The sequence below is a fragment of the Hippocampus zosterae genome, chromosome 2, assembly GCF_025434085.1.
Source record: "Hippocampus zosterae strain Florida chromosome 2, ASM2543408v3, whole genome shotgun sequence".
Taxonomy (NCBI): Eukaryota; Metazoa; Chordata; class Actinopteri; order Syngnathiformes; family Syngnathidae; genus Hippocampus; species Hippocampus zosterae.
The window spans coordinates 37,208,128-37,235,452 of record NC_067452.1 but is presented as its reverse complement, the minus strand read 5'-3'; the positions used below and the strand labels follow the sequence as shown (position 1 = coordinate 37,235,452).

At 45.8% G+C, this 27,325-nt stretch overlaps 2 protein-coding genes across 11 annotated transcripts in view; both read right to left on the bottom strand.

The window, feature by feature from the left end:
* kazna (kazrin, periplakin interacting protein a) overlaps positions 1–10,880 on the bottom strand; it is a 135,382-nt gene extending 124,502 nt beyond the window's left edge. For 2 of the 4 annotated variants that reach the window (XM_052059186.1, XM_052059187.1), the window contains exon 1: positions 10,562–10,880. In XM_052059186.1, the coding sequence (XP_051915146.1) occupies positions 10,562–10,637 (76 nt within the window). In that variant the 5' untranslated portion in view covers positions 10,638–10,880. The remainder of the gene's footprint in view (positions 1–10,561) is intronic. The other 2 variants (XM_052059188.1, XM_052059191.1) reach the window with 2 other exon arrangements.
* Positions 10,881–12,948: 2,068 nt separating this feature from the next.
* prdm2a (PR domain containing 2, with ZNF domain a) lies at positions 12,949–22,802 on the bottom strand. Of its 7 annotated transcripts, none has more exons than XM_052059144.1 (6): positions 22,711–22,802; positions 21,565–21,628; positions 17,847–20,328; positions 17,535–17,768; positions 15,812–17,456; positions 12,949–14,566 (listed from the first exon to the last, which is right to left on the bottom strand). In XM_052059144.1, the coding sequence occupies exons 3-5, from the start codon at positions 20,269–20,271 to the stop codon at positions 15,835–15,837; spliced, it is 4,281 nt and encodes a 1,426-aa protein (XP_051915104.1). In that variant the 5' UTR covers positions 20,272–20,328; positions 21,565–21,628; positions 22,711–22,802; the 3' UTR covers positions 12,949–14,566; positions 15,812–15,834. The 7 variants fall into 7 exon arrangements, with proteins under 7 accessions (XP_051915104.1, XP_051915103.1, XP_051915100.1 ...); XM_052059143.1 differs by having other exon boundaries at positions 17,535–17,826; positions 17,905–20,328; XM_052059140.1 differs by adding an exon at positions 22,309–22,439 and having other exon boundaries at positions 17,535–20,328; positions 22,711–22,774.
* Positions 22,803–27,325: the final 4,523 nt, after the last annotated feature.

The following is a 27,325-nucleotide window of genomic DNA, read 5'->3' as shown; positions in this document are numbered from 1 at the left end:
TGTAAAATATTGGCAAAAAAAGGGACTCAGTCAGTTTTAGATTCTGTGGGTTGCCTAATATGTTTGGGGATATGTCCCCAACACATGTACCGTATTTTCTGCAGTATAAGGCCCACCTACAAGCAGTTATTTCTTTTAAAAAGCCGACAGTGCGCCGTATAATGTGATGCGCCTTATATGTGGTGTCAACAGTCTCTTTATATTCCCCATTGAGTTGTTTCTCCGTTAGTGTTCCTTTGCCAACTAGTGGTAAATATTATCAGGAACCAATTGTAACCTAAAGGGGGTTCTGCCCGACACGAATTGACGTGTGCAGTTGCCAAAACACACTCAAATAGACAACTACTTTGTGAGCTCTTTGCAGCCATTATGAAATGAATATTATACCAAAATCTGAGTTAACTACTGACTAAACAAAGGAAGAAGAAGACAAGCAAGACTTCGAAGGATATTTAGCCCCTTGTGGATGTGAGCCCTCGAGGTTTTCGTGTGCCTTTTGGTGAAAGTATTGTCTACATATTTTTGTCTTTCATTTATTGTTTTGTCATGTCATTTGTATTTATATGTTTCATGTGCATGTTGGTGACCAGTTCGCACGGCTTTGTTGCAGCTGCAGTGGTTGTGAAGGCTCTGTATAAATAAAGCTATATTGTATTGTATTGTATTGTATTCGCTTTAATAACGCTCCATCTAGTGGATGCATAGCGCAACCGCAGCCACCATTGTAGTCTCTATTCCATGTGCCTTATAAAGCAGTGCGCCATATATATGAAAACAGTTTTAAAATAGGTCATTTAATGGTACGCTTTATAATCCGATGCACTTTATAATGCAGAAAATACGGTCGTCATCAATCCAAGCATTCATTCATTCATCTTCCGTACCGCTTGATCCTCACGAGGGTCGCGGGGGGTGCTGGAGCCTATCCCAGCTGTCTCCGGGCAGTAGGCGGGAGACACCCTGAATCGGTTGCCAACCAATCGCAGTTAAAGTAGCTAAGTATTGTATTTTCACACATAACTGAGCGGGGTTTGAACCGGGGTTGCCCGGACCGAACATCGGCGTGCATACCTCTACACTACCAGTGACGATTCAATCCAAGCAAACAAGAAAAATCCCAAACTCTGTACTCTCAAAGTTATATCGGGCTTTTTATTAAGTTGAAATGTGCAATAGTTGTTTTAAAATCCGGTACATTTTGGGGATTAAACTCTTTATCACCAATCAACGGTCTCTTGTCTCATGGCTTGGCGCAGATGGATTGCCTAGATGGGAGCCTACAGACGCCTCAAGGAAGGATTTAGATACGGGGAATTGAAGGATTAGAGATGAGGATTGATGTTCTTGGCGGAGGGATTGCACGTCACTGTTGACACATCGTCCACCTGGCACCGGCGATAAATGCCGCCGGAAAAAAAGCGCGTGCCATTTGAATAGTAAAAGGAGGAAGAACGATGTGAAGCAGTTACAATCAACTTCCAGTGATTAGTGAGGATTACATATGCCTTGCCAAGGAGCCAGAAAGGAAGTCACTTGGTCCAACAATACTCCCTAAATCTCTATGCTCACCCTAATTGTGCTTACTTTTTAAAAACAAAATTCAACATTTACAAACCTTGCAATCAGCAAGGAAGCATGAGCACCTAAAGTGCTACTCGCTAAATTTTAACAAGCACGACATCAATCTACCTGTAACTGAACAGTTGTTGTATGTACGCAAAGCCAGTAGGCAGCCGTGCATTTTTGTAACGTCACGCTTCAGAATAAAATGAGGCTTATGCTGTATGATTTTAGAAGTAGCATTGAACCTCGATTTAACCCAGAACCAATGGACTCCAGATTCATCCATCCATCCTTCCATCTATTTTCTGATCAGCCTTTCTTCACAAGGCGTGGTGGAGCCTATCCCAGCCGTCATCAGGCAGTAGGCGGAGAACCCACAACCTCCGCACTATGAGGTCGACGCACTAACCACTCGCCCACCGAGCCGCCCCCACCTTAAATTCAATAAAACACATTTTCTCTATCACGTTGCTTTATATAAAGATTTATTCATTCATCTTCCGTACCGCTTGATCCTCACTAGGGTCGCGGGGGGTGCTGGAGCCCATCCCAGCCGTCTCCGGGCAGTAGGCGGGGGACACCCTGAATCGGTTGCCAGCCAATCGCAGGGCACACAGAAACAAACAGCCATTCGCACTCACACTCACACCTAGGGACAATTTAGAGTGTTCAATCAGCCTGCCACGCATGTATTTGGAATGTGGGAGGAAACCGGAGCACCCGGAGAAAACCCACGCAGGCCCGGGGAGAACATGCAAACTCCACACAGGGAGGCCGGAGCTGGAATCGAACCCGGTACCTCTGCACTGTGAAGCCGACGTGCTAACCACTGGGCTACCGGGCCGCTTATAAAGATTTACTAATCTTTATTTCTTTATTTCTCAAATATTTACTAGTTTCACAACAAATGAATCGACTCGAATCATTTTAACTCCATGGACTACCATTTAGAGGCCCGGTGGTCGAATAATTAGCGCATCGGCTTCACAGTGCAGCGGTGCAGGATTCGATTCCGACTGCGGCCTCCCTGTGTGGTGATTGCATGTTTTCACCTTGCCTGCGTGGGTTTTCTCCGGGTACTCCTCCCACATTCCAAAAGCATGCATGGTAGATTAATGGAGCACTCGAAATTGGTTGTTCGAATGGTTGTTCGTCTCTGTGTTTGCCCTACGATTGCCCGAAGACGGCTGGGATAGGCTCTAGCACCCCTTGCGAGGATAAAGCGGAATGGAAAATGGATGGATGGATGGTAAATAGATGTATCATATTTCTATAACTGTCCTTATGGCTGTGTTTTGTCAAACAAGACTAAAACTGAAGGCCTTAAGATTTTTATTCTGTCGCTGAAACCTGCCTGTATGAACCTGAAATAATGAAGAATAAATTCTCCTCCTGAGATGACAAAAGCAGCTTGATGAAAGTCCATTCTCGATATTTAGAGCATAATGACCAGTGGCTCTTTGATGCGGAAGAACGATGCTCTTTTATCTGCAACTGAGCAATGAGTAACAAGTCTGGACATATGCGGCGTGTTTCATTTGATGTTTCATGCCGACGTCCATTCTGCCTGGAACGGACTCACGAGTGCAGAAAAAGGTCTAAAAGTTCACAGACCGTTCAGAAACTGTTCTAGTGTAAGACACGCATCGTGCCGCAGCCTCGTCCATGAAAATGGACATGAAAAGACCTCGAAGTGGATTTTTCCCGACAGCATTAATCCGACATCACACAAGTCGTCTCCCTCGGCGAACCGCATACCGAACTGAAGCTACGATGCCGTCATGATAATGCCATCTGACGTGTGCTCCGATCACAGCAAAACACAGCACAGAAGCTCCAGTGCAAAACAAGCATCGCTTGCAGTTTGCTGAAAAGCAAATGTTGCTGATTCCCTTTGCAGATGAAATATAGGAAACCGTACATGGCATCGACAGTCAGATCATGCGTTTGAATGCAGTATTCCAAGGAGGTACAAAGCGAGGGACTGCTAATATGGTGAGCTACATGCTAGCAGAGTGCACCCTAAACTTGAATATCTGACCAGAGCAAAATACACTCAAACAAAACCAATGCAGTGGATTTTGTAAACCCACAGTGTCTTCACCCGCATAAAAAGGTAGGAGGGCCCGATAGAGTATGTAACTTTGTATTTTCCTAAAATAGTGACATCCGCTCATAGTGCCTTATTAATCTATGAGGTTGGTATTGTCCACTACACGTGTTGAGGAACTGGCTTTTTACTTGCTTGGAATCAAACAGTTGCGATTCCGAAGTACCCGCCCAAGCATCGCGTGTTAAACATCTAAATCAGTGGTTCTTAACCAGAGTTCGATCGAACCCTATGGGTTCGGTGAATCGGTCTCTGCCGACTCAACATGTCAATTAGTTATGACACGCCCGCATGGAAATCATTGGCTGCAGACGATCACATGATATTGCCTGTCCAATCAGTGCCGCGGGAAATTTAGTTCGCTCAGTAGTCAATGTGTGACTGTCATGATAGTATGTCATTAAAAAAAAATGTAATAACGTATTCTTCATGCATTCATTTATTCATCTTCCGAACCGCTTGATCCTCACTAGGGTCGCAGGTGGTGCTGGAGCCTATCCCAGCTGTCTTTGGGCAGTAGGCGGGGGACACCCTGAATCGGTAGCCAGCCAATCACAGGGCACACAGAGACGAACAACCATCCACACTCGCACCAAGGGACAATTTAGAGTGTTCAATCAGCCTGCCAAGCATTTTTTTGGAATGTGGGAGGAAACCGGAGCACCCGGAGAAAACCCACGCAGGCCCGGGGAGAACATGCAAACTCCACACAGGGAGGCCGGAGCTGGAATCGAACCCGGTACCTCTGCACTGTGAAGCCGACGTGCTCACCACTGGGCTACCGAGCTGCCTAACGTATTCTTATGTCTTGAAATTTTATTGATTTTTTTTCCTGTTTTTAATATATGCGTTTTTTATGTCATGAATTTGTAAAAAGTCATATTTTTGTGTTTCACAAATGAAGTGTTCGGTGAATGCGCATATGAACCGGTTGGGTTCGGAACCTCTCACAAGGTTAAGAACCACTGATCTGAATAAATCTTTTGTTTTCCGCCTCTTTTTGAAGATGTGTCGGAAAACAACACATTTTGGAGGTGACAGTGTGTAAAATTGACATAGTACCAAGTCCCACACTAAATTTCTATGCCCATGACTTCGGAGCTGGGCTGGATAACAATCTGCCATTTTCAAGCAACACTCTGCTTCTGATAATTGACCCATACTTAGATGTTCAACGATATTTAGTTTTTGGCAACGTGTCTGCTGCATGTGCCAGATGTACAGATCCGCCCAGTCATTTAGAAGCTTGGCGATGAAGTGCTCTCCAATTGAGTGAAAATAGGACTGATGCTCTTCATCTTTAAGTGGACTCACTTCAGACTCTGGGCTCTGACTACAACAAGTAACCAATTGCAGAGTCATAATGCCCTATGTCGCCGTTACCACAGTTACGGAGGTCGTGCTTGGGATTGGCCCAGCAGAATGAGGGGCGGACTGTGGCTCATTTGCATGCAGAATCCACCCACCCACCCAAAACAGCATTATTTCAATGAGTTACAAGTGGATTTAAGAGATCTATTACAAACATACCTGTTTCCACATATAGAACTCTTTATTTTATTATAGTTCAGTGACCACGAGGCTGCTGTAACAAAACGTAACGTACACATCACGACTGTTTTACAGCCATGCTGAAAGCACAACCTTGAATCACTGTAACTTTGCTTGCATCTTCTGCTTGAAGTACCTGCTACTCTCTGCAACTGTGTAAATAAACATCCCCGGTCCCTATCGTCAGACTGTATCTGATGTGGAGCACTATTTGGTGGGGTGAAAAGGTTTCCCGCTGTTTCTCAATCTCAGACTGGGTTATATACCTCTCTCGACTTCTCTGCATCATGTACACACAGACCAATGGAGTGTGAATGCTCCAGTCAAACCTGAACTATAAGCACAAGTAAACAAAAAGACATAATATATAGAATAAATAGAATAAATACAATACTGGGAAGAAGAAAAAAAAAAGGCTGACCTCACAGGCCAAACTTTTTCCAACGTGACTCTTCCACATGATTAACAGCACCGGGAGCATGACGTTAATCTCTCACTGCAGGAGAGCCCACTGGGCAAGGAGGTAAAATAAATTTATGCATGGGCATGTGGAAGACCAAGAGGAATTCATCTCTTCAAAGAAAGACCAAAGATACACCTGCAGTGGACCCAGTTTAAACATTCATATCAGGTCCTCCTCTCCTAAATTTTATGAACCCATTTCTAAATGGGAGACCTTAAGAGGATGATATTAAGTCATCCCAAGTGAGAATAGTCTTTTTAGTGTTGGCTGTAAAACGATGCCATCTCGATGCTTTTGCGGGTAATTGTTCGGGCCCCATCTCGGTGGACACATCCGCTCGGGCGTAAAAACTGATTTTCAAGCAGGTGCTAGTTTCATTGTAGTGTGTTTGGGAATTTGGGAGACCGCACTGCGCCATGCTAGGCATTTGGGGCGGACCAAGGGCATTTTCTAGAACACGCCCCGGGTTCACCTGACAAAATGTTTCAGACCCGTTACAAGCGGGTCTAAGTTGTGGCGCAGGTGCTGTGAGGGGATTGTGGCGGATTTGATTGAATCCAGGCAGACCGATTCTGAGCTCAATGGATTAAACATAATAATGATTAATTAATCATTAATTAATTAATTGCGGCCCGGTAGTCCAGTGGTTAGCACGTCGGCTTCGCAGTGCAGAGGTACCGGGTTCGATTCCAGCTCCGGCCTCCCTGTGTGGAGTTTGCATGTTCTCCCTGGGCCTGCGTGGGTTTTCTCCGGGTGCTCCGGTTTCCTCCCACATTCCAAAAACACGCATGGCAGGCTGATTGAACACTCTAGATTGTCCCTAGGTGTGAGTGTGAGTGAGGTTGTTCGTTTCTGTGTGCCCTGCGATTGGCTGGCAATCGATTCAGGGTGTCCCCCGCCTACTGCCCGGAGACAGCTGGGATAGCGCCCCCCGTGACCCTAGTGAGGATCAAGCGGCTCGGAAGATGAATGAATGAATGAGTAATTAATTAATTAACTAATTAATCAATATATTTATTAAAGCACCAGCGGCACGGTGAGCGACTGATTAGCACCTCCGCCTCATAGTGCAGTTGTGCAGGGTTCGATTCCGGCTCAGGCACTTCCTGTGCGGAGTTCGCATGTTCTCTCCGTGCCTGCCGTGGGTTTTCTCCGGGTACTCCGGTTTCAATCACCAAGAAGTATCCTGGTCTTTGGATTCAACTATTGCTGATGACTGTAGATGAGAAGAATACGGTTGTGCGCAAAAAGCAGCGCAGGTTCAATCTCCTCTTAATGATGGTGTGATTTGTGAGCGCGAATGCCTCATGTCTGTACACAGTTTCTGTGCCATGTGACCGACGAGCTACTGGGTGTCATCCGCTTTTTGCCTGAAGTCGTGAAAGGCAACAGTTCACCCCTGACGGTGAAGAGGATAGACGGACGGCATAGACTACGGATGGATGGAGGAATGAACGGACTTCAACATTCAAACTGCCTGACCAGAGAATTTTCCATCTTCCGATATAACGATCGTGAATATGAATAACGCCTGGAAATGGACAAACCTTGAAATGTCAGACGTCAGAACAGAACTTTCCTTGAGTTCTTTCAACTCTTTCAAAGCCACGAAGACGAGCTGTCACACTCTGCTGACAAATGGGAGCAGTGGATGCCGGGGGAGTTTTGACGCCACATCACAAGAAAACAGATCACGGCACAAGTGGGGAGCAGCCAGCGAATCGTTACAGGATTATATGCACCTGGCAGTACCACGTGCCACGTACGGAACGAGTCCCGTGTAGGTATATTTTATGCCTGCTTCACAGAAGAAGGATGTTATTATTCTTTGAATATGTGCAACACTCGCCGGATTCGTCCCCCACAGGCGAGCCTTTGCTGAAGGGACTTGTGATGCAGTGATGGGTGACAGCCAACGATAACAAAAAATCCCCGCATAATTACCGCTGAGATGTTGCAAGCCAGCACTACTGTGGATTAGTCTTCCACTCGCTGCGCAACACCATGTCAGGTTGCGGCTATAAAAATAGTCCCCCATCTCTTATTCTCAGACTTCTTCTCACCCTTTACCTCCTCCCGCCTTCCATCTCCCTCTTGCCTCCCTTCTCCCAAATCACAGGCCTGCAGCAGGAGCTTCAAAGAGCATAGATAACTCGGTGGGTGCGAGGACTCAAGTTCCGACTGTAATTCGTAACAACGCGTGCATTGATAATTGATCATTTTCCCCATTCATTACAGAGTGGCATTTGAGTCGAATATACCCTGCTCTCTCCGCAATAAACAAACACCGGAGATGTGCCTGTGTGTTGCGCAGCGCGGTGTAAAAGAGGGCGCGCGTTCAAGAAGAAAACTCATCAAAAGCTACGTACTGTGAGCTGTTCTACAAAAATGTTAACGTCACTTGGTACATCTACATAGGTACTGTATATACCCTATTAATATTTGAAACTGTAACTATAGCAGAAATTAAGACCCCCCAAACATTTGAGTATCCTTTCCAACTCTTCTCACAATATTATCATTCATTCATTCATTCATCTTCCGAGCCGCTTGATCCTCACTAGGGTCGCGGGGGGTGCTGCAGCCTATCCCAGCTGTCTCCGGGCAGTAGGCGGGGGACACCCTGAATCGGTTGCCAGCCAATCGCAGGGCACACAGAAACGAACAACCATTCGCACTCACACTCACACCTAGGGACAATTTACTCCACACAGGGAGGCCGGAGCTGGAATCGAACCCGGTACCTCTGCACTGTGAAGCCGACATGCTAACCACTGGACTACCGGGCCGCCGCAGCGTAGACATTTTATAATAATAATAATAATAATAATACATTTTATTTATAAGCGCCTATCAAGACACTCAAGGACACTTTACAATAACAAAAAAACACAAAACAATATGGGTTGAGCAGCGGCAGCCAAAACGCGCCAGCGTTCACTCAACCCGAAGGTTAGGAAGAAACCACAGGAGAGGGAGAGAGCGAGAAAAAAAAAACACGCTCGAACTACCCTCATTTTGAGGATAATTTGAGTGAGGCAAAAAAAACTCCTGCGCAAGCATATGACAGTTACAACAGGTCACAAGACATAAACAATGAAGACGGTGAATCAAGGGAATGTATGAGGGAGGGGGTAATGGGGGTAATTTTGGAAACTCCACGAATAAGCAGGGCTAATCTTAGCTCTGTGTGACATACGATGATCGTTTCTTCCTTGACACCAATGACTATATTCCTATGAGCCAGGGAATTTTGTGGCTGATGTCGTAATACTTTCTGTTCTTGCTAAAAAGCAATGGCATTAGAAAGTGTATACTTTATACACTGTATTGTTGCGTGAGTAGGTTGATGACTTTTCCTCAGGATGGAACATCGTGCGGTGCTTTTATTTTATTATTATTTTTTTTTAATGATTTACTCTTGTGTTGCGAGTAAAATTTCGACTTTACACAGATCTGATCGTCTAGATTGGATCGGCGGCTATTTTGCATTTCGTGCAAAATCAGTAATCGATTGTCATGTAATAATTTGCCGATTCGGTCAATGACGTCATTAATTCAATCCATAAAATACAGCACAGCAAAAAATAAGCTCGTTATACATATGTTATAACATATGTATAACATGGATGTTATGTGCTCGCATTGTTATTCCAAAGTTTCTCGGATCTTTATTATTATAATTGTTTTTTTTGAAGGTGATGACCAGTTGCGAGTCTGGTGTCACCAGCTACCAGCAGGGAAACAACAGTATGCTGGTTTTACTGGGTGGCTGCGGCTTACTGGTGTTCATAGAGCGGGTTGCCTGGTGACCTAAGGTTCGGCTGTTTGGATCTTGGCTGGTTTGTTTTGCTTTTGTTGCTGGCCAGCACGAAAATGCAACAAAACAATGCTGGTTCATGTTGATTTTTTTTTTTTTAGCAAGGCGGTACAGTGGCTAACCTTTTTACACAAGTGCGGTATGATAGTTAAATATGAATAAAAAAATTCTCGACCCAAGATGCGACACTTTCATCATGCTTTGTCGTTTGCGAGAGTACAAAGAAACATGATGGTGAGTGTAGAAAAAAAATATCCCCTTTTGTGTCTTTCTTTATTTCGGTGCCATCAGAGTTCATGGTAATGACAGCAGTACTTACATTGTATTATTCTGTGATTAGTTTTACACTTATTAGTTTTGAAAAGGGTTAGTGTGGAAGATTATTTTTGGTATGTTTCAAGTATAAAGTATGCAAAGAAAATCATTTGTGAAGAGAGGGCGTGGAAAGGACAGGACCACATTTACACTCTTCCATTTTATTTTTGAAGATGTTGTGTTGCTTGGTGGGAAGGTGGGAATGATGAATCGGATAAACTCCAATCATGCGCCCCTTGAGTTCAATAAAGTTGCAGCAAAATCCAAACATTATGACACCAATAACAGTATTTAATGTAGGATTATTACTGGCGCATCCCTCTTTATAGCCGTGACTATTAAATGTAATTGGAGCTGGGTTGATGAGTTATTTTCCATTTTGCCATCCAGAAATCACACCATCGGACCCTTGTGTCCCATTTGGATGCAAAATTTCAACGGCACATTTTCTTTCCGCTCTCCTGAGAACGATGGGATGGATTCAGTCTATCGACACAAACTGATCTCGCGGCGCGCTGCAGTACGCTCATGCTGGCGCATTGCCACTTAGACATGCTCAACATGAAACGCAAGGTTCTCGCAACCAGCTTGCACGGATGTATCCTGAAAGTTGCACGTATCACCGCTTGATTTACTCCGCATTGGACATTTAATTGTATTCAACATAAAAATTTAAAAAAAAGTTCATGCAACAAAGTTATTCCCAATCAAGCAATGTGTTTCGGATGTGAGCACTCACTGGCTTGCATGAGCTGACCCTGGCGCCCAAACACCTGGGAGAAGGGGCTTCGGCTGCAGGTGAGCATCTCCTCCATGGCTGGATGCAGAGAGGAAAAGGAAAGAAAAGTGCAGGGTAGCAGTTGCGCGCAAATCAACTCCCTTCCTCCCCGACGGACTAATTTATCTGGCAATATCTCTCCTTTTGCTTTGCGGTCGGCCGACTGCAGATCAGCCTGGTGTCTCGCTGCCTCTGATGTTTCGCTGTGGCCCGGGCTGACGAAAGATCAGCGCTGCTGGGTAGCTCAAGGCTTGCTCATTAGTGCGACTGAGCGTGTGCATGAGAGAGAGCGAGAGAGAGAGAGAGTGTGAGGGAGAGAGATGCCGCGGAGGAGACGACGACTGCAGAAGGCTCGACACTCTCTCTCCTGATTATACAGAGCGGACAGATAGATGACGGTTTTAACGTCAGATGTATAGTGACTGATGCTCGTGACACATGTGTCACAAAAAAAAAATCAGTTCAGAAAACTGGACAGATGTTTACTAATTTTCAAATCCCTGACTGGGCGGCCCGGTAGTCCAGTGGTTAACACGTCGGCTTCACAGTGCAGAGGTACCGGGTTCGATTCCAGCTCCGGCCTCCCTGTGTGGAGTTTGCATGTTCTCCCCAGGCCTGCGTGGGTTTTCTCCGGGTGCTCCAGTTTCCTCCCACATTCCAAAAATATGCGTGGCAGGCTGATTGAACACTCTAAATTGTCCCTAGGTGTGAGTGTGAGCGTGGATGGTTGTTAGTCTATGTGTGCCCTGCGATTGGCTGGCAACCGATTCAGGGTGTCCCCCGCCTACTGCCCGGAGACGGCTGGGATGGGCTCCAGCACCCCCCGCGACCCTAGTGAGGATCAAGCGGTACGGAAGATGAATGAATGAATGAATGAATGAAAAATCCCTGACTAATTATATTCAGAAGTTCCACTGGTGGCAGTGATTCACAACCACCCTGCTGTGAGGAGTCATGAAGGATGCAAGAAACGATCCAATGTTAGTTTTTTGATCCCAAAAAGTTATTGACACAAATAATAAAGGCCAGCGACATGTAGTGACGGGCAGAACAATGAAATGCTCTTCCACGACATGGCAGAAGGAAAGATGAATCTGTGTCAACATTTTGTCATTCATAGAACAGAGTTAGCTTGCGATTGGCTGGCGATCGGTCAACAAAAGGGTTCGGCTCAGCCGCGTCGCAGTACAACGTGTAAAGAGCGGCATCAATCACGGTTCGTTCCGTTCACGATCGGCAGTTTAATTAGCGTGTAAAGCCTTTCGTTAACAGTGGTGTCTTTTATTTAGTTATTTTTGCATAATCGCACGAGAATGTTTGTTTGAACCAAGTAATTTGTGTTACAGCTGGAGTCAATAATGTCGGCACTTCATTTCCGGATTTGGCCGTTGGGATTTGGATTCCAGTTATGTTTGCTGAATGCTTTCTCATGTTTAGAATAATGAATATTGATAATACATAGTTTAAAATCATCTTTCCATCCATCCATTTTCCGAACCGCTTAATCCTCACTAAGGTCGCGGGGGGGCGCTGGAGCCTATCCCAGCCGTCTTCGGGCAGTAGGCGGGGGGACACCCTGAATCGGTTGCCAGCCAATCGCAGGGCACACAGAAACGAACAACCATCCGCGCTCACACTCACACCTAGGGACAATTTAGAGTGTTCAATCAGCCTGCCACGCATGTTTTTGGAATGTGGGAGGAAACCGGAGCACCCGGAGAAAACCCACGCAGGCCCGGGGAGAACATGCAAACTCCACACAGGGAAGACGGAGCATGGAATCGAACCCGGTACCGCTGCACTGTGAAGCCGACGTGCTAACCACTAGACTAAAGGGCCGCCCCTAGTTTAAAATCATGGTTGATTTAATAGTTTTTTATTATTATTGTGAAGTTGAAGGTATTAAATTAATTCATGTACTATTAGTGGGAGTGGTAATAATAGTAGTACTCAGAGAAGGTTTAGAGATTCTCGTTACCTCTGCGTCCCGCGTCCTAGACGTATAATTTTTCCACGCGACGCACAGTTCCAAATAATATGCGTTTTTGGGACGCAAGGAAATTTCTCAGTCAAACATATAATACATGGTCGTTTTTTTTTCCTTTTTTTCTGAGAAAAACGTCTTACAATACAAAAAACAAACACTAGGAACACCCAACCGCTGGGTTTGGGACTTTCTACCACTGACCTAACCCACCACAATGAACCTTTGGGTTGTTATGTGTTTTTCCTCAAATAAGTTGTATATGGTGGTTAACGCATAGACATTGTTGCAACAACCCGGGATCGAAAACTCAACCTATGGTGTGGCACTCTACCACTGAGCCAAAGCACTACATAGAGCATAGTTGTGTTTTTTTATTAAACACACACTCTGGTGTGTCTGCAGTCTCGCAGTCTTCTGGACAGTGTTGTTGATTCCTTGAATGACTTGTTCAATGGCATCTGGCATTTCGCACATGGTTGCAAACAAATCTTCACACACAGATTTGACACCGACATTCTGCATTTATTTTGACCACACGCTGGAGCGGGGCGGGAGAGGGGATTGGGGTGCGTGTGCAAATTAAACAACTTCCAACTTCATCAAATATCATGACATGGTTTTAAATTAATAAATATACATAACTTCATTTACATTTTAAAATGCTACACAAACGTTCACAGTCAGATAGCTGTCCCCCTTAACACCCTGTACATCCAACGTAATGCAGTTTGTGGGAGAAGTTACATGAATCGCAGAGGGAAAAGTTTATCGCCGTATTAAAAAAAATATGACTCACACGTTTCAGTTCCCATAAATTAGAAATGCAATCAATTTCGATATCATATAAGTACCCTGTTTAAATTCATAGCTTATGAGTATTTCTGCAAACGAGATTCAAAGCAATTTTCAACAGTCGGTTTAAAAACTAAACGAGCTGACTTTGTCGTTTGGATTCACATTTCAATTGAGTGTCCATATTTGAACAATAAAATGTGAAGCAGACGGTAAGCTTGGATGAAGTGCTTCAATTCTACAGTTGATGACTACTGAAAAGAAAAAGACAAAACATATCATTTATGAGCCATGATAGCGGCAGAGTGCTGCTTTTCACCTCTGAAAATTTCCGACCTATGAGCTTACCACATTGAAAGTAATTCAAATTCGGGTGCAGTACTTTACACTGCAAAAAAAAATAAATTTAATAATAATAAACTTCAGTGGGCCAACACTGAACTTTAATCCTTGATTTGTATGCCATAAGGCTATCAAGCCATCATCATTTAATGGCGTGTAAGCAATAGAAATGTTTCTTCATATAAATACACAGAAAGGACACTGATGACTAGATTTACTCCGATTTTCTCACTTGAGTTAACCCCGCCAAATGAGACAATCCCAATAGTTGCTTCTCGATATTTCCAACAGCGCCTGCAACCTGAACAACTGTGAAGAGAAGCTTTCATACTCAGTTCACGGATTCGCCTCAAATTGAAAGGTTAACGGCAAGTTATATTTTCAATGTTTAAAGATCACACAACTGCAGAACAAGCACAGAACATGCAGTCAAGAATTTCAACTCAAAAAGGCAACATATGACCGATAAGGAAAAAGTAGTGCAAATCCACGCCAACAGTGATTGCTGCCTGCCATCCTCAGCCGAGTAGCCCGCCAAGCGAGAAATGAGAGAAGCCTTTCGGCTTCGACACCCCCCCCCCCCCCCCCCCCAATTTCCTCGACAACACGTTGCTGTCAGATTAACTTCAAAGTGCAAATCCAGGATGTAAAACGGAAAATTCGACAAAGTGGAGGACCGTACGGACCTCCAAACTGCGCCAGCCATCACATAGTCTCTCTACTCGCAGTCGTAGTTCCGTTTTTTGTTTTTTTTTTCCTCCTGTCCTTCGTTCAGTCATCTCTTGTACAGTGTAAAGGACATCAAGCCTTAGCTGGGTGAAGAGGTGTCAAGGGTGCGCACCGTCCTAAAAGGGGGACACAGCATACGTTGGTTCAATAGCATTAAAAAAAAACGGAATATACATCGCAGGAGTCCTGATTTTCTTAGCAGCCGTTAGAGCGGTATGACGGAGTTTATCTCATGATATGCGACAATTTATAAGGCCAAGTCACACCATGTTTCAGTGCACTGGACACCCTTTTCATTGGACTAGTCTAAGAGTCTAAGTCTTTAACCCATCAAAGCAGGTCCTATTGTATGCCTCATATGTCCAATTATTCAGTGTTTTAGCACTTTTTGTACAACTTTTGTGTTCTTACGTGTGTGTGGTTGTGTGTGTGTCCACTCCTATTCCATTCTGTGACCCTTCAAGTTGTTCTAAGACTTGTTAATGTGACACTTGGGCGCTTCCCTATGAGAACATCCTGTGCGAATACTGCTTATTAACCCTCGTACTGCACCGCTTGCGATAAATGTAAAATGATGTCTTTGAATCAAAGGCAAAGGCATTCAGAAAAACACGAGAGAGCTGAAACTTCTTTAGGGTTCTAAAATGGCCTAAATTTCATGACGTCACCGGCTGATAATTCTCAGGCATTGCAGCAATAATAAAAAAACGTTTTGATACCTTAATCTTCACAATTTACATATTTTGCACCATAGAGACCCATTATAATTCATATTTTTGAATGCATCGTAAACCTAATGTGTACACATGCATTTCACGCGATTTTTACGTCAATCGCTTGGACAGACGTTTAGGTGGCGCCAGAGGATCGCAAATGAGTTTGCCTTTTTGCAGGAGGCTTCAAACCAATGCATTTTACATGAACACGTCCGGTCGGGATTGTTAGTAGGGCTTGGTTGGGACCTCCAGACACATTTTTTTTTCCCTTTTGCAAAAAATAAAGAATAAAAAATCCCAAAGAACTAATAAAAACTATATATGTATGGATAGCACAGATGCCTCTGAACATTTTGAGTGTTTGAAGAATGTTTTTATAACACAAAATACATCATTACAAAAATTGTAAAATGCGTAACTTAAGGCCTTTTTAATTTGGAGCACACAAGGGTTAATTGTGAGACGTCGCTTTGGTCTCATGACATGTGAACAGACATTATGAGGGGGACTGAAGTCCAGTTCACACAGCTAATGTATCGGTTCATTCATGCATCCAACACCTGCGGTGAATTTTGTTGTTCAGCTTCTTGTTGAGAGAACAGCAACGTGTAAAAAATAAATAAATAAATTGTCATTCGCAATTACCTGACAGGGGAGCCGAAAGGTCTTCAAGCGGTCGCGCTTTGCCCAGAGCTGCCGCCAGCGGTCGCTTCCTCTCGAATCGGCGTAGGAAGCTCACTTAGCGGTGGTGGTGGTGGTTGTTGTTTCGCCGGAGAGAGTTTAACGCCATGATGCACTCGCGTGTACTGCCGCAGAGGAGGGTTGAAAGGACGGACCGCGGGGAGGTCGTTTAAAGTGGAAATGTCATTTTGGGAATCCTCCTTTGTGGCTAGTTTAGGCCTCTTGTTTAGAAAGCTCGTCGGTGCGGGAGGCGGGGCGGGCCGTTTCGCCGGCCGCGACGTCTGGAGTCTCGTCCGAGGATGAGCCGAGGCTCGTTGCTCGTTCGCGTGAGAGACCCCTCGATGGAGCCGTCCGTCGTTTTCCTTTGTCACGGAGACCCCTCCCTCTTTCCTGGTCCTCGCTTCTCTGGCTTTTTGGGGACAGACCGCCATGTGTTTGGTTCGGCTGCGTCGCATTGTGAACTCCCTGCTGCAGTGAGGGCAGACAAATACGTCCTCGTCCGCGCGGGGAGGCGACGCTTTGTTTGGCAAGGACTTGTTCCGCTTGGGCGTGACCCTCTGGGCCAGCTTTCGCTTCCTTTTGTTCAGTAATTTCAACTTCATCTTGACTGAGGACTGCGTGGACCGGTTGCCTCCGTTGGAGGCGTTGGATTCATTTTCCGAATTGGTCGTGGAGAGGACGCCGTTCTGGCTCTTTGCAAAGTGTCGCAGCGGGATGGGATTCTTCTTGGGCGTGTAGCGCCTCTTATCGCTGGCGTTGGCGCAAGCCAGGATGTGCTTGTGCAGCTCCGGCATGTTGTCAAAGCTTTTCCCGCATTTGGTACAGCGAATGGCCGTGCTAAAGGTTTGAGGGATGTTGTGGGTGGTGAAATTTGTGGCCGAGGCCGGCGAGCCGGCGGGTGACCTGTTGTGGTAAGGGAAGGGCGGAGGCTTGAAGCTGGGGTAGTGCTGGTTAATGCCCAGACGGACATCGGGCGCTTTGAATTTGCCTCCGTCCGAGGCCAGGATCTTAATGGTCGTGAACAATTCTTCGGCAGCCGCGTCGGCTTCGTTCTCTTCCTTTTTCACCTGCTCGGCAGACCCGTCGGGCAATGCGAGCTCGGCGCTGACTTTGGCAGAGTAGTTGTAATTCTGAGATCTGACTTTCCCTTTTTCTTCTTCAGTGAATGTACATTGCTGGGCGGGATGCAATTCCTCCTGATGCTGTTTCAGATTGCAGAGGTAAACAAAGTCCTTCGGGCACGCGCTGCAGAGGTAAGTCTTGTCGACGCCGTGAAGGCTCGAGCGGTGGTCGAGCAAAGCCGAGGGCTTTTCGAAGAGCAGAACGCAGAATTCGCATTTGTAGGGCCATTCTTCTGCGTGATCGCTAACGTGATGGCCGAGTTCTTTCATCGAGTGGAACAGCAGGTCGCAGACATTGCAGATGAAGTTCTTGGCGAACGTCTGCGGCTCCGCGTCGCTCGGCGGTTCCGTCTCTTCGACATTCTCAACGCGCTTCGAGTCGTCAACGGAAACGACCACGCCCGATTCGGTACCGTCAGTCGCCACTTCTGCCACGGATTCAGTAATGTCGGTCGCGACTTCTGTTCCTGGTTCGGTCCCGTCGGCCGGTTCCTCTTCTTCCTCATTTGGAGGCTCTTCGGGTAAGTCTTGGTCCGGTTCTTTAGCCTTGGCCAGAAAAACACCAGGTTCCTCTCCGTCCGCATTTGGAGGCTCTTCGGCTAAGTCTTGGTCCGGTTCTTCAGCCTTGGCCAGAAAAACACCAGGTTCCTCTTCGTCCCCATTTGGAGGTTCTTCGGCTAAGTCTTGGTCCGGTTCTTCAGCCTTGGCCGGAGAAACGCCAGGTTCCTCTTCTTCCGCATCTGGAGGTTCTTCGGCTAAGTCTTGGTCCAGTTCTTCAGCCTTGGCCGGAAAAACGTCCGGTTCCTCTTCGTCCGCATTTGGAGGCTCTTCGGCTAAGTCTTGGTCCGGTTCTTCAGCCTTGGCCAGAAACACGCCAGGTTCCTCTTCTTCCGCATTTGGAGGTTCTTCGGCTAAGTCTTGGTCCGGTTCTTCAGCCTTGGCGGGAAAATCCGGCATCAGTGAGGTGCTTGACGACAACCTGACGGACTCTTCGATGGAGGAAATGAGGATGGCCGGGTCCACGGTGGCCGCGTTGGGCAATGACAGCATCTGTTGCCGCTCGATGTGATTAACAAGCATCTGCGCGCAGACTGCAGACTCCGCGCCGTCTCGCGCAGGAACGGCGGCGGGGACATTCCCCGGCGTTTCGAGGGAAATGGTGCATTCGATCAGGACTGTGTTACTCGTGATGTTGTACGAGTTGATGAGGGGATCGTTCAACGCTGCGGCGGGTGCGAACGGCACCTCACATATGCCGTGGTCTCCGTTAAACGGGGGGTTCAGAGAAATTTGATCGGTGAGAAACAGGTTTGAAGAGGGGCCGAGTGGATGCGAGAGAGCGACAAGGTTCGCGGCGTTGGTCGCCGCAAACGCAGATGTTAAATCGCATTGTGTCGAATTGATGGCGTTTTCCGCGCAAAGTACCAGCGGCTCCGGTGATACATTTGGAGCCAGGACTTGAATCTGTTGGCTTGAGGGGCTCGGAAGAGATAGCGGTGGAGCCAGAACCGTGATTAATGATGGCGCGGTTGGCAGTGCCGGGTGCGTCCCTGACGGAGCGAATGATACGGTGCAAGGTGCGGCTGGTGGCAACGCAAGAGGTGTGAGGGTGACCGGTGCAGAATTCAGAGGACACGAGCGGAGCGAAAGTCCATAAACGAGTCCCTCTGCGACGGAGTCGGCCATATTGGAACCCGTAACAATGGCGAGGTCCGACACAAGAGGCGTTTCCTGGCTCGCGCCGCTTCCATTTTGCTCTCCGACGCTCAGGAAGGCCCTCTCCTGCAGGCACGCATTTAAATGATCCTCCGAGGGGAACACGAAATTTGATATCAGCCCAGATTCTTCAAGGTTGCTTTTTTGCAAACTGAGATCCAGCGCGGATCCATCGTCTGAATTCCCGACGTCCTTTCGTTTCATTGTACTGGAGAGATCCAGTGGTTGCTGACTGCAGCGGTTGTCAACCGTCGCAGGAGGCCAGCTCTCTGTTGAAAGAGGAATTGCTTGAGCTTCCTCAATCTTCCGGGATGAATTTCCTCTTTCGCTGGCACTCTGGTGCAAAAGAGAGCCCTGGGTGTCCACGGACCTCAAACTAACAGCATCACCATCCGTATCCGTCGTTGCTGCTTCCTCATCGGATGTTGTGCTGTGCTGAGGAGAACTTTGTGGAGAGACGGTCCTTCTTTTAAACCTTCTTGCCGCGGCGCAGACGGACGAGCAAGCTGTTTGGCCATCTGGAAGCAGAATTTCCTGATTTTCTTGTAGCCGATTCACTTTGGGGGACAGATACACAATGGTTGGCTTCGGGGGTGTAAGTGAAGACTCTGTCATTTGAGGAAGCGGATTCTCCGTGAACGCAGTCACCGGTTCCGAGGAGGATGACGACACCGCCACCTCCGATTCGAGTTCCGTTTGGATTTGGGGTAACAGAGGAGGTGTTGCGGTTCTTCTCCTGGCAAGCGCTTGGCCCGGCAACTCTTGGTTGCTCAGGATGGAATCCATACTTAACCCCAGGTTCAACTGAGTGGGATCCAGAATGAGGGCATCCAGTCCAACCAAAGTCGAACACGCGGCGTGAACTTCGGCTGCTTCGCAGCTGCTCATTGTGCTCGTCGACACAATTTTCCCGTCAAAGTAAAATCGGAGATTCTCCGAGATACCGCCGGAGACGTCGAGCATGTAGTTTCCAGCGTGTTCCACTTCATCGTCCACCACTTCAGGCTGGGCCCTGTGATTTGACGTCGCAATGATTATCTGCTGTTGATTTCCCTCATAGGGCATCTCACTTTGTTGCGCTCGTGCGATTTGCGGATGCCGCTCGTGGACTGTGCTCTCATGCTGCTCTTTGTTCGGATAGGTAGTGAATCTCTTTTCACAGTAGCTGCAAGCGTAATGCTCGTACAAGTGCTCGTCAGGTAGGACGGAGTTGTGTCCGGCGGTATTTGTGCTTTCAATGTGGGCATCTGAGCTGACTGAAACTGAAGGCTCCGCGTTGTCATGCTGCAGCGGATCGAAATCCAAACCGGATGCCATATCCCCACTCTTGCTTTTGTATGCATGCGTCACATTCTTTATCAAAGAGTGGCTATGCATGTGTCCTTCCAGGCCTTCACGGCTGGTAAAACAGCTCCCACACTGCTCGCAGGGAAAAGACTCCCAGCCACAGCGAGTAGCATGAGCGGGGTGATCATGAACGTCACACGTGTCGGGTTCGATAATGGTGCTCTCTTGCCCAATGTCGTCATCTTCCTGCTGTACATCCTTAACATCTCCATATTCAGAGAAGTGAGGGTTTGGCTCCATTTTCCCAAATGTTTGTATCCAGTTCTTTTCAGAAAGGGCCTGCTTCAATTGTCACACCTGATGAAGGAATAGATAGATGTCATTTCAGGGCACCAGGAAATGCCGTAATTGAAAATTCAGGTGAGGTCAGCACAGGGCATAAGATTAGGGGATCTTCTCGCGACACTCAATAAACTGCCATGTTGCGATCATACTTTATATTTATGAGTCTTATATGTAGTAGTGGCTGGTTCGCCGCCCTCCGGGCGGCTCATCAGCTAGTTCCTGCGGAAGGCTGGTAAGGTGGGCCTTCGGCCCACAAAAGTGTTGTTGCTTGGTTGAACTTTTTGTTCATCTTCATTGCTTATCGCGAAAATAAAGAGATGTTTATTGCAATGCTTGTGGGTAGACAACATTTTTTCGCTAGGATGCCCGCGCGATCGTAGTGAGCCACTGCCTGAGCGGCGCGCAGTGGCGGCGCGCAGTGGCGGCGCGCAGTGGCGGCGCGCAGTGGCGGCGCGCAGTGGCGGCGCGCAGTGGCGGCGCGCAGTGGCGGCGCGCAGTGGCGGCGCGCAGTGGCGGCGCGCAGTGGCGGCGCGCAGTGGCGGCGCGCAGTGGCGGCGCGCAGTGGCGGCGCGCAGTGGCGGCGCGCAGTGGCGGCGCGCAGTGGCGGCGCGCAGTGGCGGCGCGGTGAAGTAGGTACCTTTTGAAAACGGACAGACGGAAGGACAGACCGCGTGCGGGACGACGCGCAATATATATATAGATATTTAGTACTGTCATTTTCAAATTATTAATGGTCAGTTATAGACTGTGGCAGACTCTGACTTAAGTACAAATATTTTCGAATATTTCTAAACAAGAAATTATTCTTCTGAATAGTAAAATGACAGTTGAACCATTCGCAGAGATTTGCCCATCCCATTGAAATAATGTTTACTGTTGTAACTTTCCGACTAAAAACGCATAGGTTACACACCAACTAAGATCACAAAGCTATATTTAAAAACAAAAACTTTGATGTGGCAGCCATTATGCTAACACTCTACGCACGACATTGTCAGTGTATTATTTCACTAAACAAACTGCTTCAAACAACAAAGCGTGTGATAGAAAAGTGGTTAGAACTGCACGACTGTCCGTGTTTTATGTTAAGAGTTGTTTATTATTTTATTTTATGTTAACTGTTTTGTTAAGCGCTTTGTTACAGCTGCCGCTGTTGTGAAAGCGCTATATAAATCAGCATGTATTGTATTGTATTGTAAAGGTTACAACCATGAATAAAAAAATAACACTAACTTTGCTTCAACTTACCATTTTACAGTTAGTGCAGCAGCATAGGCATGCCCTGTTCAAACGCGACGATGGACCTTGTTTACTGTTAAAAGAAGACACACAGCAAGATGTTACTTTGTACCAATGTACAAAAGGTCTTTGTCATCATAAATTTGCATTCAAACACATTAAAGACCTTTGGGGGAGGGGGTGATGGGGCAGAAATAATTGTCCTTTTTTAAGTACTTTTTTTAATCGTTTAAAATTCTAACAGTCTTACTTGGCTTCATAAGATTTCACTAATGTTGCACTTTTGTTGTAATTTAAAATAATCCTTTCATGGCCACATTCAGTTGTTAAGGCAGTGCAAGAATAGCATCGCACAGGTTAGAAAAAATACCTGTTTTGATGTTGTTGTTGTTATACAATGACAGTTGTGTGTGCGTGTAAAAAGAATGAAGTGACAGGGTGATCTTTAAACAGCAATTTTAACTTACAGTTTGAGAAATATACGTACAACACAGCAGGACGACTCGAAACAAAATGTAAACAGCTAAAATGCAGTTGGTGAATTGAAAATTCTGACAAACGCCCAAGAGACAGGCCCGTGTCAACAAAAATAACACGAGAAAATACAATACACGTTCAAATGCATTTTCATAACTAATTCTGCCGCACTCAATATGAAATGGAATAACTATGACGAAGGAGGATGCTTTCATCTGCTAACTGAAGTCGCATTTGCGGTGATGGTGCGTTCAGGTGCCTCTCCCCCACACTTGCCTTGATGACGCTTGGCGTCCTTGCACCATTGCTAGTTGTCCACAAGACACGTCGCATTTCCAGTTCAGAGCCGTTGACGACACACGCTTCTCGTTAGCGCACGGATTTACCCACCGACTCCTTTCACACATCTACATGTGTAAACATCGTCCGCATAAAAATCATAACACACAACAGCTGAGACCCTGCAACACGGTTTCGTCGAGCAACTGTAAAAATAGGCATCTGCGCAGTACTATCATGCAGGCTACTGTCATATCAGACTTCAGCTAGCTCCGACGTTAGCACTTAAACCTTGGTTACAAGCTGTATCTCGGCGGGGGGGAAATGACTTACACGGGAGATTTAATGACACTCTTCGCATAAACCGTGCGTGGTTGTGTAGAATTCTGAATTACGTACTTGACTTGCGACCACATTGTCATTCAGTAGTTTTCATATCCGTGTTGTGCAGGTTGTAAACAGCTGGGCGTTCTTCAATGACGCACGACAAACGTGCGTTTCGATTGGATTAGAAAAGACGATGTCAAATTTGAACCAATGGGAAAGAGGTTTGTTCACGTACAGGAAGACAACATCGCAAAAGCTCGAGCTTCTCGTCAGATTTAAATGAAACCGTTCGAAAATAGATTCAGTAGATTCAAATACATAATGTGCAATGAAAAGACATTTATGGAGATATAAAATCACCGTCAGATATTAACCGTCACTCTGATTGCATGTAATAACTCTGACCAGCAGATGGGGGAATAATACAGTATTCATCTCTGGTTTGGGCGTTAACGGCTGCCGCTCACAAGATAATTGTTATCACACGTCAATTATACAAGATAAATTTAGAGTACTTTGGCCAAATCTGCCTATCGTACATAAAACACATGACTTTGAAATGCAATTTCTGTTTTGCAGGATCATAAATGCTCAAGGTGGAACGCAGTTGAAGTTGCAAATAAATTGTGTTGAATGAGCCACCACTTCTCCATGACAAATAATGTAATTTTGTTCCTATTTTTTAAGTCACCACGCTCAGTAGGCCTCCATGAGCCCCGAGGAGGACTTCATATTTAATGGGAATTGCAGCTGTGAAGTTGAGATGGGAAGGTCGCCGCTGCTCCTCAGCTTACGGCGTCACAACGTTAAGGCGCAAGCACATTTCCTTGTGGCTTCCATACGCTCACTAACTCACCTCTGTGACACTCTCCACTTCCACCTCGTGAGTGACCCAGCTGTCACTTGCACTCAAAAATAACAAGTCACTGGGATGATATTTTCATCATGACATCATTGCACTCTGTGAGCCTGACATGTGTCATGTCTTGAACATATTGTACACATCAAGCACTTGCAGTAAGGCAAACTTACATAGCAGGACGCTTACATGTGAGATGCATGCAGTACAAGGAGTTAATAATTGTGAAATTATTATAAAACAGCAATTATAATCATGATACAAAAATATTTGAATAAAAAGGATCTCCATATATGGGTCAATGCATCCATGCAATGTCCTTGTGCACAAATCAGTGGTCACAGTTGACCTAAAATGACAATCTATCATGACTGACCCCAAATTGATTTATGTGTGTAAAGCTAGACTATGCTAACGGGAACGTATTTGCTCCTTTTATTTTTCCCTCCTGCGTATTGTCTCATAAATTGACATTTTTTCCATCCATAAAATGTGTTGGCGCTCTGTTGATACACAAGAAGACATGAATCGCAAAAACAATACTCGAAGACACCGCTGTAATACAAAGGGAACTGAAAGTCGCCTCTCGGGCAGCAAAGGCATCATTTGCTCATGAGAAGCCAAAAGAAAAACACGCACCAAATTTGCCCACCTGATTTAAGATAAACTAATTACCTCATTGAAATGACTGGCAGAGGAACAGTTTATTCCCAGCCTAAAATAACAGGCAATGACGTGCGCACACACACACACACACACACAGTTACATGCACAGAATCATGAAGACACAGACAGAAAACATGCACAACGCATTGGCCACAAGTATGATGTACCACACAAAGATGTGGTGAGCTTCTCCACGTTCCCTTTTTTTTTTAATGTGCACGCCACAAAAACACTGTGTTGTCATCAAATTGGCGTGTCTACACACATAAACAAGTCCTAAAAATCTGACTTGAGGTGTACACAGTGACACAGACGTTACGATGGAACAGTTATTTGTTTTTACATGGAATAGGCTTAGCTCTGTGAGGGCATTTGTGTAAATGTTTGACGTCGGGCCCACCTAGGAAGTGACTCCACCCTGTCGTGATGCACAAAACTGCCACCTCCACCCCCTCCCCCTGCTGCTTTTTTTTTTGCAAAAGAGTTGAATGTGAGTGCTTCCCCTTCACATCTGCCCCTGTGAAAAGCCTTGATTGTTCCCCGTGGTGTGAAGGAGAGAGGCTCTGCTTAAGGCAGTCATAACGCTGGCCCACGGGGCAGAGGTGCAGGACTTTTGGGCGGCTGCCTAAAACCACACAGGGGAGCCTACAGACACAGAGCATCACTGTGCCACTCACAGCCGACTGTTGGAGCCTTGCCTCGGCCCAACGGCAACTTTTGAGAAAGTCCACAACATGACATTAAAAAAAGAAAGAAAGAAGGAAAGAAAAACTGTCAGCGCAGCCCAGCGGCTTCAACCGACTCAACGGCTGCTGGCGCTACCATATTTGGTGGCACTCTGAAATAACGGTTGGTAGGCCTGAGGGTTATTTGCGGGGCAAAGGCATCTTGAAATTGTTTGGTTTCAAAAAACACAGGGAGTCTGCCATTTCGGTCAAGAACAGCCATTTTAGGGTGATTTTCGTCATTTTCAGGTCTCCTTCAAAAATGAACTCATTTGACAGATTTTGTATTATTGCTACCAAATTTGAAGTGCATGTGCTTGATGGACGGGTGAGAGTAAATTACAAATATTTGGGGTTTTCTTCAGTTCAACAATTTACCATAAAACATAGAACTCTCAACCTTAAGATAAAATAAGATAAGAAACCCTTTATTAGTCTCGCAATGGAGAAATTCCCAATTCACAGCAGCAAAGTTATGAAAGGAAGAAGTAGAACAACAAAATATAGGAGCTGCTGGAAAGGCAGCCACTCACGCGGGGCCATTTTGAAGTCAAAATAACAACAAAAAAAACACAACACAACACATAGGACACAGACAGTCATGCAATCTTCACCAATTTTCCGCATACACTTTGTTGTCTGAAGCAGTTATAGATGAAAGAGGAGAGGATCAAAGTGTCCTTTCACCAGTGGATCAGAGGTGAAAATGTGCACACGTCTACTACAAGCTAAGTTTTGAAAGCAAACACAAAGCTGTAGCATCCATTGACGAAAAGAGATTAGTTCACTTCTCCTGTCCCAGGTAATCCGCTTCAAACTCCAAGCCGCGACTCCCAGTTCCAAATCCGCTTCGGCGCTCCGCGCTAACGCTCCTTTCTTCTCATCGTCGGCTCCTCAAGCCTTACATTCATCCAGTGACAAAACAAACACAAAAACAACTAAAAAAAGCAAGGCTCATGAGAGCACTTGCTGACGGCTGCCTACTCGGGTGCCATCTTGACTTCAAAGCTTTACTTTAAAGCACTTGACTTGAAAAAGCATATACAATGCGTTTTCCCCCATTATTGAAATCATTTTGCAGCTGTAAAGAATTATGCTAATTTCTTTTAGCCTGTCAATGGTAATTCACATGATGTTAGCATTATGCTCATGGGATATCATTTGACCAAAACATGTGGCGTGATTTAACATTTTGGTGTTTAAATATGACTTGTTTAATTTTCTCGCTCGCATGTCTTGCTGCCTTGTGCGTGTTGAAAAAGCGGTTGTTTGCAGGTTTATAATAACCATAACATACATGCTATTAACGTTAGCTTACCGAGGCTGCTTTCATTTACATGTTAGCATTGAAATAGCGGATCGACGATATGATGTGCTTTGGTTCGACATTTTGGTGTTTTCATATATGTAGTGTATTGATGTAACGCACATGATAAATGAGGCTTTTCTGGATACACGTAATACATTGTCACACTTTTGTGGAAATTACTTTTTTTTGGGTGGTGGAGAAAAGTAATAAGGTTCCCATTACATCAGAATTCCTTGGTACCATGGCACAGGAAAACAAAAATCTCACAGTACTCCACCAAAGAAAAATATCACACAAACTGTGTACAAAAAATAAAAATAAATCACTCACATATTTACAAAATATAATCTGGACCTAATTAGTTTAACAAATACTATTCTTGTATTTTGTTGCAGAAGGAGCAACTGGTGGATTTATATGTTAATTTTATATTCTGCCATCAGGTGGAAGAGCATTTAATTATGGTGTCTGTCAAAGGCTGGCATTGACAGATGAACGCAGAGACATATTTTGTCATAAACAAGTCATATTTTTTGACAACAATTAAGCGAAATTGTATACTTTCCGGGGCGGCCCGGTAGTCCAGTGGCTAGCACGTCGGCTTCACAGTGCAAAGGTACCGGGTTCGATTCCAGCTCCGGCCTCCCTGTGTGGAGTTTGCATGTTCTACCCGGGCCTGCGTGGGTTTTCTCCGGGTGCGCCGGTATCCTCCCACATTCCAAAAATTTGCATGGCAGGCTAATTGAACACTCTAAATTGTCCCTAGGTGTGAATGTGAGCGTGGATGGTTGTTCGTCTATGTGTGCCCTGCGATTGGCTGGCAACCGATTCAGGGTGTCCCCCGCCTACTGCCCGGAGACGGCTGGGATGGGCTCCAGCACCCCCCGCGACCCTAGTGAGGATCAAGTGGTACGGATGATGAGATGAGATGAGATGTATACTTTCCCATGGCACAGCTGATGATGTCTCACATTCGGCTTCTGTTCTATGGCACAGGAGTTGGGAATCATTGCGTTAATGCACTGGCTTTCGGCGTTGTCCTGGTAACCACCTAATGTGACCGATGGGACGACAGGGATTTGAAAATTTTTCGAAAAACAGAAAAAGGCCACTCTCTGGACACAATGG